Raw genomic sequence first — 14,673 nt, 5'->3', positions numbered from 1 at the left:
TCTTTATGTATTAGCTGTGACTTTCATGCTACAGTGTCAGAATGGAATAATCCATACAGAGATCATACAACCCTCAAAACCTAAAATATATAATACCTGGTCTTTTATAGAAAAAGTTTAATATATAGGACTACCTGCTTTGCTTTTCTTCTTGCATTTTGTGTGTTGAAACCAGGTGTTTGTCATATAGTTTTTCCTGCATTCTGACTGTTGTTGCATACATCTGTGTGGTGTTTTTTATTTTTATTTATTTATTTATTTACTTACTTACTTAAAGAGAGAGAATTTTAATATTTATTTTTTTAGTTTTCGGTGGACACAACATCTTTGTTGTATGTGGTGCTGAGGATCGAACCTGGGCCTCACGCATGCCAGGCAAGCGCTCTACCGCTTGAGCCACTTCCCCAGCCCTCTATGGTTTTTTTTAACATGCTTTTCTGTCTTTTCTGTAAATTGATTGTTGAATATAGAACACTGATTAGATTGAAAGTTGATTTTAATTTTTTAATGACAGGACTTCTTCATAGATGGCTATATATGTGTTCATCAGTAGTTCTTCTATCTTCTTATAAGATGAGCAGAAGTTAACTAAGGCCTGATGACGTTTTAATTCTATCATTCTGTCAGCATTCATTAGCTGAAATGGAAACTTTCCTTTCTATTTGATGGTATAAGGTTTTTTTTTCTGTTTTTTTTTTTGGGGGGGGGAGGGATACCAGGGATTGAACCCAGAGTCATATCTGCAACCCTTTTTTTGGGGGGGGTATTAGGGATTGAATTCAGGGATACTCGACCACTAAGCCACATCCCCAGCCCTATTTTTTATTTTATTTTAAGACAGGGTCTCACTGAAATGTTTAGCACATCTCTGTTGCTGAGGCTGGCTTTGAATTTGCAATCCTCCTGTCAGCCTCCCAAGCTGCTGAGATTACAGGCATGCACCACCACATTTGCACCCAGCTGCAGCAGTCCTTTTTTTATATTTTATATAGAGACGGGGCCTTGCTGAATTGCTTAGGGCCTCAATGAGTTGCTGAGGCTGGGTTTGAACTGACAATCCTTTTGCCTCAGCCTCCTGAACCACTGGGATTATAGAGGTGTGCTACTACACCTGGCTTGATGGTATAAGTTTAAAATATGTGTGTGTGTGTGTGTGTGTGTGTGTGTGTGTGTGTGTACGTACCAGCGATTGAACTCGGGATCACTCACCACTGAGCCACATCCCTAGCCATATTTTGTATTTTATTTAGAGACAGGATCTCCCTGAGTTGCTAAGCATATCGCCATTGCTGAGGCTGGCTTTGAACTCTCGATCCTCCTGACTCAGCCTCCTGAGCTGCTGGGATTACAGGCATGTGCCACCATGCCTGGCTTAAAAATATATTTTAAAGGGAAATCTATGCCTTAAAACAAAGTAGAACAAGCATCTACCACATCTGAATCATTCTTTATACCTTGGTATGATGGAAATAGTTGATATTTATTTGGTAAGAAGGCAGACCTTATATATTTGTACCTCTGTGAGTTGCGGTAAGTTATTTAGCATATCTGAACCTTTTTTTTTTTAATCTAATTTTTAAATAAGGCTAATAGATAATATTTACCTCCTATTTGTGAACATTGTGTTATTGAAGGAACCTAACCTATAGTAAGTACTTTTAAAATGTTGAGGATTTTTCAGCTGTGCTGGTGATCAAACCCAGGGCCTTTCACAAGGTCAGCAAGCATTCTACCACTGAGCTAACCTCCAGCCCCATAATATTGGTTTTTATTCTTTTTTTTTTTTTAATCTGTCTATCTCCCCTGCTTTAGTAGAAAAATATTTACATGTCTATGTACTTATTTACTTATTTTGTAGTTTTTTTTTTTTTCCCCTATGTAGTTAAAAAACCAACCTTCACTACAGAGGGCTAACAAGATAATGTTCCCTGACTTCTGTGGCTGAAAGGGTTTTCCTTTTTACTTCCTTTATAAAGGCTATTATATATCAAATATAATTAAAAGTTAGGGCTGGAGAATGGTACAGTGCTTGCCTAGCATGTGTGAGGCCCTGTGTTTGATCCCCTGCAATACACATATGTCATGTGTGTGTGTTTATATATAATAAAATATTATATCAAAGGTTGTTATAGTAAAATAGTTAATTGTTCTAGTAGGTAATTTATATGTGTTTTAGCCATGAAGCCTTTCAAAGTATATTTAAAGTGTCATGATGCAGAATAAATATGATTATGGAAGAGTTTGTAACATGTTTCAAATTGAATGAGTTGACTTTTATCTTTTATTTAAAGTTCTGATACAGTATAATATTAAAAGTATATTGTCAGTTATAGACCTCTTTTTCCCCTTCTTGTTTTGGGGGATTAAACCCAGACCTTTACATATACTAAGCATGTTCTCTAACTGAGCTATATCCCCAGCCATTTTTATTTTGAGATAGTATCTTGCTAAGTTGTCCAGGTTGGTCTTGAGCTTGAGATCTTTCTGCCTCAACTTTGTGAATAACTAGTATTGCAAGCATGAACCACCACACCCAGCTGTATATATGCTTATTTTTCAGTGTGACTTTGTAATTTATTTGCATTATTAGAAGATAGGACAAAAAGAATATAACATAAAGCTAGCTATTAAAATAATACTTTGTATGTTTTGAAATGGGTATCTGTTTTCATTCTCAAAAAAATATTTATAAAAGATATTACTTGTATATTGCAGTGTTAGGGATCAACCCCACAGCCTTATACATATTAGGTAATGAGAGAGATGTTACTTTAAAAATACAGAGGAGATACCAGGTGTGGTGGCACGTGCCTGTAATCCCAGAAACTCTAGAGGCTGAGGCAGGAGGATCACTGTTGGAATAGCAACAGTATTATTCAGTGTTAATCAGGAATATCACAAGTTGGAGGCCAGCCTCAGCAACTCAGCTAGACCCTGTCTCAAAATTTTAAAAGTGGGCTGGGGATGTAGCTCAGTGATAAAGCACCTCTGGGTTCAAGCCCCAGTACAAAAACAAAAATAACAACAACAACAACAACAAAAAACCTGCAGAGGGTGGATCAAAAAGCAGACATTAACATATTCCTGTCTTCCAAGAACTGACAAGGTGTGGGAGTGGTGATAAAAAAGTAGTAAAATAAACAAAAAACTGTACAGTTGCATAGTAAAGCATATTTGTGTTAAAATCTATGCTGGTTAAAAATCATTTTCCTAGAGGTGTGGTACCAGATGAATGGGGAGAATGATCCTGTGAGTTCCCCAAACAGACTGGTTTGAAAGGGAACAGCCTCTCTGATAAAGGTGGGGAGACTTTATTTATCTTGGGGTTAGTGATAAGGAAAGCTAGAGTAAAGCTTAACTGCATAAGAAAGATAATTTGGCATTAGCATTTTGATATTCCTGATGGTTACACTTCATTAAACATCAGTTTTCTTATGTCTCTCTGTTCTATGCTAGGTATAGTGTCAAGAGATATAAACTGAATTTACTTGTTAACTCAGCAAATACTTGATGATGACTATGTGGTAAGCTCTGTTTTAGGCATTTGGGATATAGGCAAGGATCCGACCTCCATAGAGTTTGTATTCCATCCAGGAGAAGACAGTATTTGAAAACATAAATGATAAGTTAAACAGTATTATAGAGGAAAAGTAAAACAGTAGGAGTGGATTGGGAGGTGCTTTGAGTTTTTAGTTTTGAACAGGATGGTCAGGGTATTCTTTTTTGTGAAGGTGATATGAGTTACCCAGGAGGATATGTAGGAGAAGAATGGTTACAGAGAAATAAGAGCCCGTGCCATTCCTTGAAGGAACATACCTGGTATGTTTGTGAAGCAGTAGAGACCACTGTACGTACAAGTAAAGTGTTAAAATAGATGAGGTCAGAGAACTAATGGGGGCAGAGGCTGTCGTAACACATGGGGCTTGGATAGGCCACCATGAGGATTTGAATTTTTACGATCTGTGAAAAGAAGAGCAGCTATAAGGAATTGGGAGAAAGAAATGGCATAAGCTGGCATAAGACTTAAGTTTTAGGAATATTGCTCTGATTGTCAGGTTGCATGTAGACTCTGAGGGATGAACCAGGGAGATCAGGTAGGACACTGTTATGACAATCTGAGAAAAATAATGGAGGCTTGGGCCAGCATGTAGTAAGAAAAAAAGGCAATAGGTAGTTGAATTATAATATTTGAAGGTTGAACAATTTACTGGTAGATTGGTTGCAATTCTTCTGTTTAAGGATCTTATAATGGGAGAAACAGACACAAAAGTCATCATCACTGTATGTAGCATGAGCATATGTACATATTTTATAGGGGTAGAAAACAGATACCTGAGAAAGCAACCTAGAAGAAGTGAAATCTAAAATGCAGATATTAAAAGATAAATAAAAGTTATTAAATAACTCAAGAAAAGACATCTCTGGAAGAAACAGCAGCTTGAACAAAGTCTCAAGGGCAGGGTTGGGGATATAGCTCAGTTGGTTGAGTGCTTGCCTCACATGCACAAGGCCATGGATTCAATCCCCAGTACCACACACACACACACACACACACACACACACACACACACAAAGAAAAAAACGGGTTGGGCTGGAGTTGTGGCTCAGTGGCAGAGCGCTTGCCTAGCATGTGTGAAGTTATGGGTTCGATTCTCAGCACTGCATATAAATAAATAAAATAAAGGTCCATCAACGACTTAAAATATATATATATATATATATATATATATATAGAGAGAGAGAGAGAGAGAGAGAGAGAGGGGGAGAGAGAGAGAGAACAGAGAGAGACTCAAGGGCAAGAAATAGCATGATGAGTAGGGAAATATAGGTGCTGGTAGAGCATAAAGTAGAGATTACTCAGCATAGGAGATGGAGACAGATCATGGATGATCTGGATTATCATTTAAAGGAGCTTGAGGTGCAGTCTGGGCATTTGGAAGTCATTAAGGGTTTTAAGAAGAAGGGTTACGTGTTAATATTCTCCCTCAGAGTATATCAAATAGATGATTATGTAGGGATTGGGTATGGGTAGTTCATGAATCACTGTTTTAATTAATTAATTATTTTTAAAAAATTATTTTGTGGTACTCGGGATAGAACCCAGGATTCATGCATGCTAGGCAGGCACTTCATCATTGAGCTACATCCCCAGCCCATCACTGTTTTAATTTAAATAATCAATTAGTCTGTAAAACCAATTCATTCTAAAAAGAAACAGTATTTTTTGGGAGTGGGGGGTGTTGGGGATTGAACCCAGAGTCTTGTTCTGTTAAGCAAATGCTCTACCACTGGGCTACATCCCCAGTTGTTTACCTTTTTTTTTTTTTTTTTTTTTTAACAGAAATGAATTGGAGTAGAATCATAGTAGCAGTATACTGCTATAGTGTATGTGTATGGTTTCACACAAATAAATATAAACTCTTTGTACTTAAAAGCAAGTTCTATGACTTTTTGTTCCCAATTAATGTGAAAAGAAACTGTTTAATTACTGTTTACTGTATCATGAATGTCTGTGAACTTTTTGTTACATTTAATTGAAGTGAGTATTAACTGATAAAGATGACTTATACAGATCAGTATTTTTTTTCTAATTTATGCTCTTAACACAAGTGGACTGTGTCTCATTATGGCAATTTAAAGAGTATTATTGAGAAAAATCAAATGACCTACCTGTTAGCTAAGCAAAAAAAAAAAGTCTCCAAGGTATATTGTATCAGCCAGTTCTAGAATACAAAAGGTGTGCAATACTTTGTGCTTTGTGTAGAAAGGGTAGCTGCTATTTAACCTGTCCCAGAGGCATGTGTTGTTGTACCATAAACCAAGCATGGCGCCTGCTTGTCTGACCTTAGAAATAAAAGTTTGAGTTAGTATGTATGAGCTACTCCCCTGCCCCCTTTTATATTCTGGGGATCAAATCCAGGGTTTTGTGCATGGTAGGTAAGTGCTCTATCACTGAACTAAACCTCTACCCTCTGTGCTGCAATTTTAAATGTGTTCAATGACTTGCTAGTAAAGAAACTGTTATGGGAACTTGGACTATTCAGCAAAATAAACATGATAAAAACAGCCTCTATTACAGGTGAAGCAGAGTACCTACTTTATTATGTACATTATCTAATCTTTGAGAATTCTTAGAAAACTGAGGTTAAAGCATGGTCGTATCATTAGTAAGTGGTGGAGCAGAGTATGCATTAGCTATCATATTAGATTGACTAATGAGAAAGAGAGTGCAACAGTGGTGAATACCAAAAATCAAACTGCTACTTTCTTGGGCTTTTGGTGTCAGATTTAGAGACTCAAGACAGTTGCAGGGTTTTTGCTGTTTGAGGTAGAGGTAGGATTGAAATAATCCTGAATTGGTTTATTTAATAAGTATACCATATACACACATGCCACAAAATTTAAAAAATTCAAGTATGAATGGCATCCATTTTGTACTCTGCCCCAGCCACCCATTCCCCCTCCTAAGAGGCAGCTGCATTACCAGTTTCTAAGGGTCCTTTTTAGAGTCAATTTTCCTATACACAACTGCACATGTATGTTTAAACAAATGGTTGGGTACTAAACACAACTTCTGCAGCATGCTCATTTCACTCTGCTTTATTGCCTTTGTTTTTTTGGCTGACTTAATGTTAGTTCATGTAACCAAATATAGCATTTCTTACTCATTCCTTTTGTTTCCTTTTGTGTCATTTTAAGTGCTTTTCTCTCCTGAAATGTCCCTTCTTTTTATCTTTTCAAATCTTAGCCAACTTATCGTTGACTTCCTCTGTAAAACCTTTTCAATGATGTCTTCTATACTACTTAGTCCTTTTTAAAAAATATTGTTATTTGCCAATTATATTTAGTAAGTTTATGGATGGTAGAGACCATATTCATTTTTTTATCTGATACTTTCCCAACACAGTTGATTTGAATGTATGTGATAATTCAGTAAATATTTGCTGGGAGTAATGCTGGTATGTAACTGTTCAGGTTGCCAAATCTGAATAAGTCATATTTTGAACATAACCTTTCATCTGTTGATTTCTGTTGCTATTTTCATGTCTTGAGTTTTTACTAATTACGTTTTTGAAGAGTATTTATATAAATGGAAAAACTCTTCATCATAAAACAACCTTGTAACGCCTTGAATAATATTTCATTTTCACATGCAAATTTTATTTCATTATATTTTTTCTTTTTGTTTATTTTGTCCTTTTTTAACCCCCTCTATTGCATAGAGAAGCTGCAACCAGTTTTGCAATTTTCCAAGTCACAAACGGACGTCTATAATGACAATACTAACTTGACATGCCGAAATGGACATCTTCAGTCAGGTAGGTTTAGGTTAACTAACATAAAATAATAAAAGCTTGTGTACAAACTAGAGTCTTACTTAACCTGATAACATTGATTTGCTTTTATATTGGAAGATTGAATTGTTTTTTGTTTTCATAGGGATGTGTTGAAAACATATATATCTGTCATTGATAGTGTATTTGAACACGTAAAAATAAAATACAGCCTTTCTAAACATTTTTTGCACGTTTTGCGAATTCCAATTTTTGAGATTATAAAATGAGTATACATTCTCTTAAAATATTCTTGTTTCTATTGTCTTTTAAGTTTTTGTATTTTTTTATGAATAGCTGTACCAATTTTTAGTGAAAGTTTAAGACAGATTTTAATTTTTCTTTATCAATTTTCATTGCATTTCAGAATTTCTGTATTTTATACATGAACATTTTAGAAAAAATTTGAAACATCATATTGAGGAGAAACATAATAATATTGTTACTATGGAGTAATCTTTTTTCCATGAACTTTTAGAAATCAGTTCCTGTAGAAGATTAAATGTTTTGTTTGTTTGGTTGGGTTTGATTGGGAGAAACTTCATTTCCTAGGCACTAATATTTCAGCTCGGTTTTTCTTTTTCTTTTTGTTGTTTGTTTGTTTGTAGTGCTGGGGATGGAACCCAGAGCTTCATGCTTGCTAAACATGCAGTCTACCACTCAGCTACTCCCCCAGCCTTCTCAGCTAGTTATTTTGGTGACTTTTTCAGCAATAGTTTAATGTCCAGGGCTTACATTTTACTAAAGTAAATATTACTTTGATCAAATTATAGTAGAAAAAACTTAGGCTGTAAGACAATTGCATTTTTTATTTATATGTAATTAACAACTTTTAAGGTTTTAATAGAGAAGAGGTAGAATAAATGGATTTCTGTGGAGAGAAGAAATAGCTGGTCATCAGCTCTTTTTCCTTGTGACTTTACCTCTGCCTTTAAGGAGTTCTCACTGTGGTTTAGTCTTCCAGTACAGAGTCAGTGACTATTCCTCTGCCCATTCTTTCCTTTGTCTGATTTAAAATGCCATTTCAAGTATAGATGTTAGTATTTTGTGTGTTCTCTTAGCATGGCTGTGAAGGCATGACATTTTCATAAAGAACTTTAAAACAAAGAAATGTGAGAATGTACCACATACAGACAGTTAAATTTCCAAAGTACATATTTGAGATCTTAATACTTTTATCAGGATAAACAGTAAAAATTTTCTATCCTTGAAAAACTAGTATGATAACTAGTAAGTATGTTATCATAATTGTCTTCTACTTCATTGAACATTTTAGATCCCGTTACATTTTTATGTCATGCCAAAAAAGTAAAGAAAAGGTAATATATTTTCTTCCTGGCACTCATTTTAAAAGCATCAAACTTTGTCTTATTTCAAATCCCAATAATCTGTCCCACTAATGCTGTATTCTTATTCTTATTGTGATATTCTTATCACAACTAATTTATATAGTGTTGATATTTGATATGCAGTAATCCCTAGTGAATGAACTGTCTCACTGAGGCCTAATTTATTAATATCATTCACTTCTGGAATATTATATACTTGAATGATTTATTTCACCTCTTTTTGAAAGAAATCATACCTGTCTACTCAATACTATAATGTGTTATTTATAGTATCCAATTTTCAATTCAAATTACTAGACATGTAAAGAAATCAGGAAGTGCCAGGCGTGGTGGTCCACGCTTGTAATCCCAGTGACTCCTGAATCAGAAGGATAACAAGGTCAAGGCCAGCCTGGGCAACTTAGTGAGACCCTATCAGAATAAAAAGGGATGGGGATGTAGCTCAGTGGTACAGCACCTCTGGGTTCAATCCCTAGCCCAGGAAAAAGGGAGGGAGGGAAGAAGAGAGACGGAAGGAAGGAACGAAGACCCTTACTCAAAAAAGATAGTTAATAGAAATTGAGTAGACTCAGATGTTGGGTTTAGCACTGTAAAGCACTTATTATCAATACAAAGAGTTAAAAGAAAATGTGACATTTAACAAGCAGGTATTCTCAGCAGATGATATAAACTAAGCAATAACAATAATGAGAAGCTGGGCACGGGGGTGCATGCCTGTAATCCCAGCAGCTTGGGAGGCTGAGGCAGGAGGATCGAGCGTTCAAAGCCAATAAAATATAAAATAGGGCTGGGGAGGTGGCTCGGGTCAAGTGCCCCTGCGTTCAATTCCCAGTACAACGCCCCCCCCCAAAAAAAAAAAAAAAAACAATAATAAGAAATCTTGGGGTTGGGAGTGTAGTTGTAGGTCAGTGGTAGCAGTGGTAGAGCACTTGATTAGTATGCATGAGGCTCTGGGTTCTGTCCCTGCACTGTAAGAAGAATTGAAAATAATGAATAGTCTAAAGTTGGAAAGTATGGTTACTAAAATGAAAATTGAAAATGTGCTATTTAATCCTAACAGATTGAGACTGTCTACAGAATGATTCAGTGATATTGACCCTAAGTCAACAGAAATTACTAAATCAGTTGACTCCTGTAGTGTCAGAAAGCAAATTAATGGTTGCCTTGGACCAGCGGAGAAAGTGACAGGGATAGCGTACCAGTGAACATGAGGAAACTTTCTGCTGGGATGGAAACATTTTATTTCATGATTTTTAGTGACTATTTAATATATCTTAATGATATATATCTTTTTTAACTCTAAGTTGTTACTTTAATGGATGCGGTTCATTATTTGTAAACGATTATACTTCATAGTTGATTCAAAAATATTGAAAGGCTTATGGTGAAAAATAATAATCCCCTTATCTCTTTCTAGTTTTGCAGTACGAGGGATTGAACTCAGAGCCTTGCACATGCTAAGCAAGCACTTAACCACAGACCTACATCCCCAACCCTTTTTTATTTTGAGATGGGGTCTCATCTAGTTGTCTGGGCTGGCCTTGAACTTGTGATCCTCCTTTCTCAGCCTCCTGAGTGGCATTACATGTGTGCACCACCACACCCAGCAACTCTGTTAGTCTTTCTATCTGAAAAAAAAATGCCTTCATTCTTACAACACAAGTGGCTTTTCTTTTCCCTGGACATTTTGAACATACTTATTGCCTAATGATATTTGGTATGTTTGATGAAAAGTGTGTTGTCATTCTCATAGGTGTTCCTTGAGAAACAATAATGAGAAGTCTTGGGGCCGGGGGTATAATGCTAGAGCACTTGACTAGTATGCATGATGCTCTGGGTTTGATCCCCAGCACTGCAAGAGGAATTGAAAATAATGGATAGTCTAAAGTTGGAAAGTATGGTTACTAAAATTAAAATTAAAAATTTGCTATTTTAGCTATGAAATTTTTATTCATAGTCCGACTATGAAATTTCTATTTATAGTCCCAGGACTATATATTTTCTGTCTGAAGAAATTCTTCATTTTCCTTTTCTTCCCCCTCTGAAATACTGTTTAGTACTATTCCAAAGAGGTCTTGCCTCCCCCCCCCCCCCCCCAACATCTTGGCTTTTATTTAAGTTGTTCCCTTTTCTGGAATACTATCCTGCTTCTTTGCAAGAGTCAATATCTAACTAGCTCCTTGAATGTACCTTTCAGAATGTTACATTTATGTAAAAACCTTTTGATAAACTTTATTCTCAAATTCCCTGATTTTTGAGTTGTCTTATCATTTGAATATATATTTTCTGATTATTATAAATTATATTTGTCCTCTGTTTCTTTTCTGTAGATTGAATCTGTTTTTGTATATACAAACTATATTTCCATTTTTTGTTTTTTCTACATTTAGTATACTATACTTATTGGCCATTCGATACATTTGTTTTTGTTTTTGTGGTACTGGAGATTGAAGTCAGGGGCACTTTATCTCTGAGCTACATCCCCAGCTCTTTTTATTTTTAAATTTGAGACACGGTTCTCATTAAGTTGCTGAGGCTAACCTCAAACTTGAGATCCTCCTGTCTCATCCCCTCCACCTCAAATTTCTTGGTTTACAGAGGTATGCCACTGTGCCCAACTACTTGTTAGGTTAATTAAATGGATCCCTAATCTTGAAATCTTGAGTTAGGAATGGTTTTACATCCTGTGGTGACTAAAATAATTCCAAAAGTCATAAACGTTTATGTCTTAGAAAAACAATTCAAGATAATAAAGTGGGTCTGTAATGATCCTATCATAATATAAATGAATGACTCAAAGTTGATCTAATATTTTAAATATTTGTGTACATGGTTAAAACTGTCTCAATGCTATATATATATTCTATTTGTCTTAGAGGTCCTGATTTTAGTCCTATAGTGCCAATTAAAATTCAGTCTTAAGGTTCAGATCCTTATTTGAAGGTATCCTGAAGGTAAGGTTTTTTAAAAATATTTGAATTTTATTTAGTCTTTTTATAACAGTTTACCTGAGATAAACTACTTGGTTCTCTAAATAAATAAATAAGCTAATTTCTGGGGTTGGGGTTATGGCTCAGTGGTAGAGCACTCGCCTCGCAAGTACAAAGCCCTGGGTTTGATCCTCAGCACCATATAAAAATAAATAAATAAATAAAGTAAAGGTATTGTGTCCAACTATAACTACAAAATAAATAAATAAATAAATTTAAATAAGCTAATTCCTTATACTAGTTTAGAGTGCTTTGTTTCCTTAAACCATATTAAGGGATTTGATGACATAAAATAGGCTTTGCTCATTGATATAATGTTTATATTTATAGTAAACATTGCTATTAATAAACACTGACAGTTGCTATGTAAATCTATAAAAATATTATTTAGAAGCAGTAAAATTTTAACACTATATCATAATTCATATAGGGAGTATCAAAGAACTGGTAGCCTTCTGACTTAATCAGAGGCTTTGTATAAATGTACTTCACATAAAATACTTGGTGTGTTAAAAGTCACAACTTGATACTATTTCTTTTTTTCTTTCTTTTGGGTACTGTCCATTGAACCCCGGACCACATCCCCAGCCCTTTTTTTATATTTTATTTAGAGACAGTGTCTCACTATGTTGCTTAGGGCCTGTATAAGTTACTGAGGCAGGCTTTGAACTGGCGATTCTCCTGCCTCAGCATCCTGAGCCACTGAGATTGATACTTTTTCAATATCAGTTAATTCAGAAAGTTCTTATAGTGGGCACAGGCTGAACTTTCATAGTAGTTTATAGTCATGAAAGTTTAGAACCAAAATAGTGAAGTATTATTTTTTTCTAGTGTATATCATATTTCTAATGACTTTACTGCACTTTGTTTCTTAAGTATTTGGGAAATTTATTTGCCTGATATCCTCTTTCTTTCCTCACAAATGAAGTTTTTTTCTTCATAGAAATATATTTCCTTTTTTTTCTAATGTTTTTTTAGTTGTTTTGGACCTTTATTGATTTATATGTGGTGTTGAGAATTGAACCCAGTGCCTCACATATGCCAGGCAAGGGCTCTACCACTGAGCTACAACCTCAGCCCCTTAGAAATACATTTCTTTATATAAAAAAAAATTAGAATATGCATCAAAAAAAGGAAAAACTGAGTAATAATATTCCCGTTCACCCACTGAAAACCAGGACACCTTGGTATACATTCTAATTGAAATCTTATTTTTAAATATTTCTGAATGTAAAAAAATATTATTAGCTTTGTTTTGCAAATTTTTACTTGTCCTTATTAATACTTTTAAAATTTTTTAGCCACTATTTTTCTAATGATGGTGGTTTTGCTTTTTCCTTGATAGAAAGTGGAGCTGTTCCAAAAAGAAAAGATCCCCTAACACATGCTAGTAATTCACTGCCTCGTTCAAAAACTGTTCTGAAAACTGGATCCACAGGTCTTTCTGGTCACCACAGAGCACCTAGTTGTAGTGGTTTATCCATGGTTTCTGGAGCAAGACAAGGACCTGGTCCTGCAGCTGCCACTCATAAGGTATCCTAGGACAGCAACTTTAATTGCTGTGTTTTTACAAGTAGAAACTTTAATGTTATACTTGCTTAAGTTTATTATAAGTACTTACTTTACAGAATTGATGTTTCCACAAAGTTAAACATATAATTTTTTAATCTGCAAAGGTATCTTGCTATGAAAAAACAAATCTTTTTTATCTCCCCTTTTGGACCTAGTTGAACATTTTTTTTTTTAAATTAAGTTCACTTATCCAGCCTATTGAATGAAATTAGTGATCTACACACACACACACACACACACACACATAAAATATGTACATTATATATATCACTTAGTTTATTTTTAAAAATTATTTTAATTTATGCATATATTAACAAGGATCAAAATTATATGACTATGTTGTCGTAGGGCCTTTTTCTTTTATAATAACTAAATCTCTTGGGATAATTTCTTTGTAAACCCTCTTCATGCCAGATGTTATTCAGTAGTGAATATATTTTAACCCTGGGTGAAATATATAATTTTGGGGAGTTTTATATAATTTTTCCTATTTTAATCCTTGAATCCTGTGAATTTTAAGATTAATGATAGATTGTATTTTCACATTAAATTTTTATATCCTTTAAGGGTACTCCGAAAACAAATAGAACAAATAAGCCTTCTACCCCTACAACTGCTCCTCGGAAAAAGAAAGACTTAAAGAATTTTAGGAATGTGGACAGCAACCTTGCTAATCTTATTATGAATGAAATTGTGGACAAGTAAGTTTTATTTTCTATAGTATTTCATTTTACAGTTTCTATATTAAAATTTTATGTATAAAATGTGTCATAAGTGAAATGGTAAATACCTTATGTGATTTACATACTAAATGTTTATGCTGGCTTTCATTTATAAATGTAGAAAGTAATTTTTGCTAATTAATTCAACTGTAGTTTCATAGTTAACATAAAAATGTCTTCATAGGGGCCCAGGTTGTGGTTCAGTGTTAGAGTGCTTGCTTCGCACGCGCAAAGCACTAGGTTTGACCCTGGCACCGCATAAAAATAAACAAAAATAATTTTGGGGAGTTTTATATCATGTCTGTCTACAATTAAAAAAAATGTCTTCATAGAGTTTATATTTCATAATTGTAATATCCATATTTCTGTTGTGAAATTAATTGAGTTATTGTTTCTTAGTGGAACAGCTGTTAAATTTGATGATATAGCTGGTCAAGAGTTGGCAAAACAAGCCTTGCAAGAAATTGTTATTCTTCCTTCTCTGAGACCTGAGGTAAGGGCTTTATTATATTGTCATTTTCTTATAATACCATCCATTGCTAAATCTGTTGTTGTATTACATATTTGGGCTATGCTAGAATGAATGATACATATAGGATAATCATTGATTTAGTGTTTTTAAAAAGACATCATTAGCAACTGATGTTGGCAAGTTATTATTATAAGAGAATGAATGTGAGTGCCTAATTCCAAATCCTCCCCGCCA

The 14,673-nt window shown here is 34.6% G+C and overlaps 1 protein-coding gene across 4 annotated transcripts in view; it reads left to right on the top strand.

The window, feature by feature from the left end:
• SPAST (spastin) overlaps positions 1-14,673 on the top strand; it is a 65,550-nt gene that overhangs the window by 23,611 nt on the left and 27,266 nt on the right. For 2 of the 4 annotated variants that reach the window (XM_081264915.1, XM_081264914.1), the window contains exons 4-7: positions 7,224-7,319; positions 13,019-13,206; positions 13,813-13,946; positions 14,367-14,460. In XM_081264915.1, the coding sequence (XP_081121041.1) occupies positions 7,224-7,319; positions 13,019-13,206; positions 13,813-13,946; positions 14,367-14,460 (512 nt within the window). The remainder of the gene's footprint in view (positions 1-7,223; positions 7,320-13,018; positions 13,207-13,812; positions 13,947-14,366; positions 14,461-14,673) is intronic. The other 2 variants (XM_081264917.1, XM_081264916.1) reach the window with 1 other exon arrangement.

This window comes from Spermophilus citellus, assembly GCF_964194105.1.
Source record: "Spermophilus citellus genome assembly, chromosome: 13".
NCBI classification, from domain to species: Eukaryota; Metazoa; Chordata; class Mammalia; order Rodentia; family Sciuridae; genus Spermophilus; species Spermophilus citellus.
The sequence above is the reverse complement of the archived record's forward strand: the minus strand, read 5'-3'. Positions and strand labels throughout refer to the sequence as shown.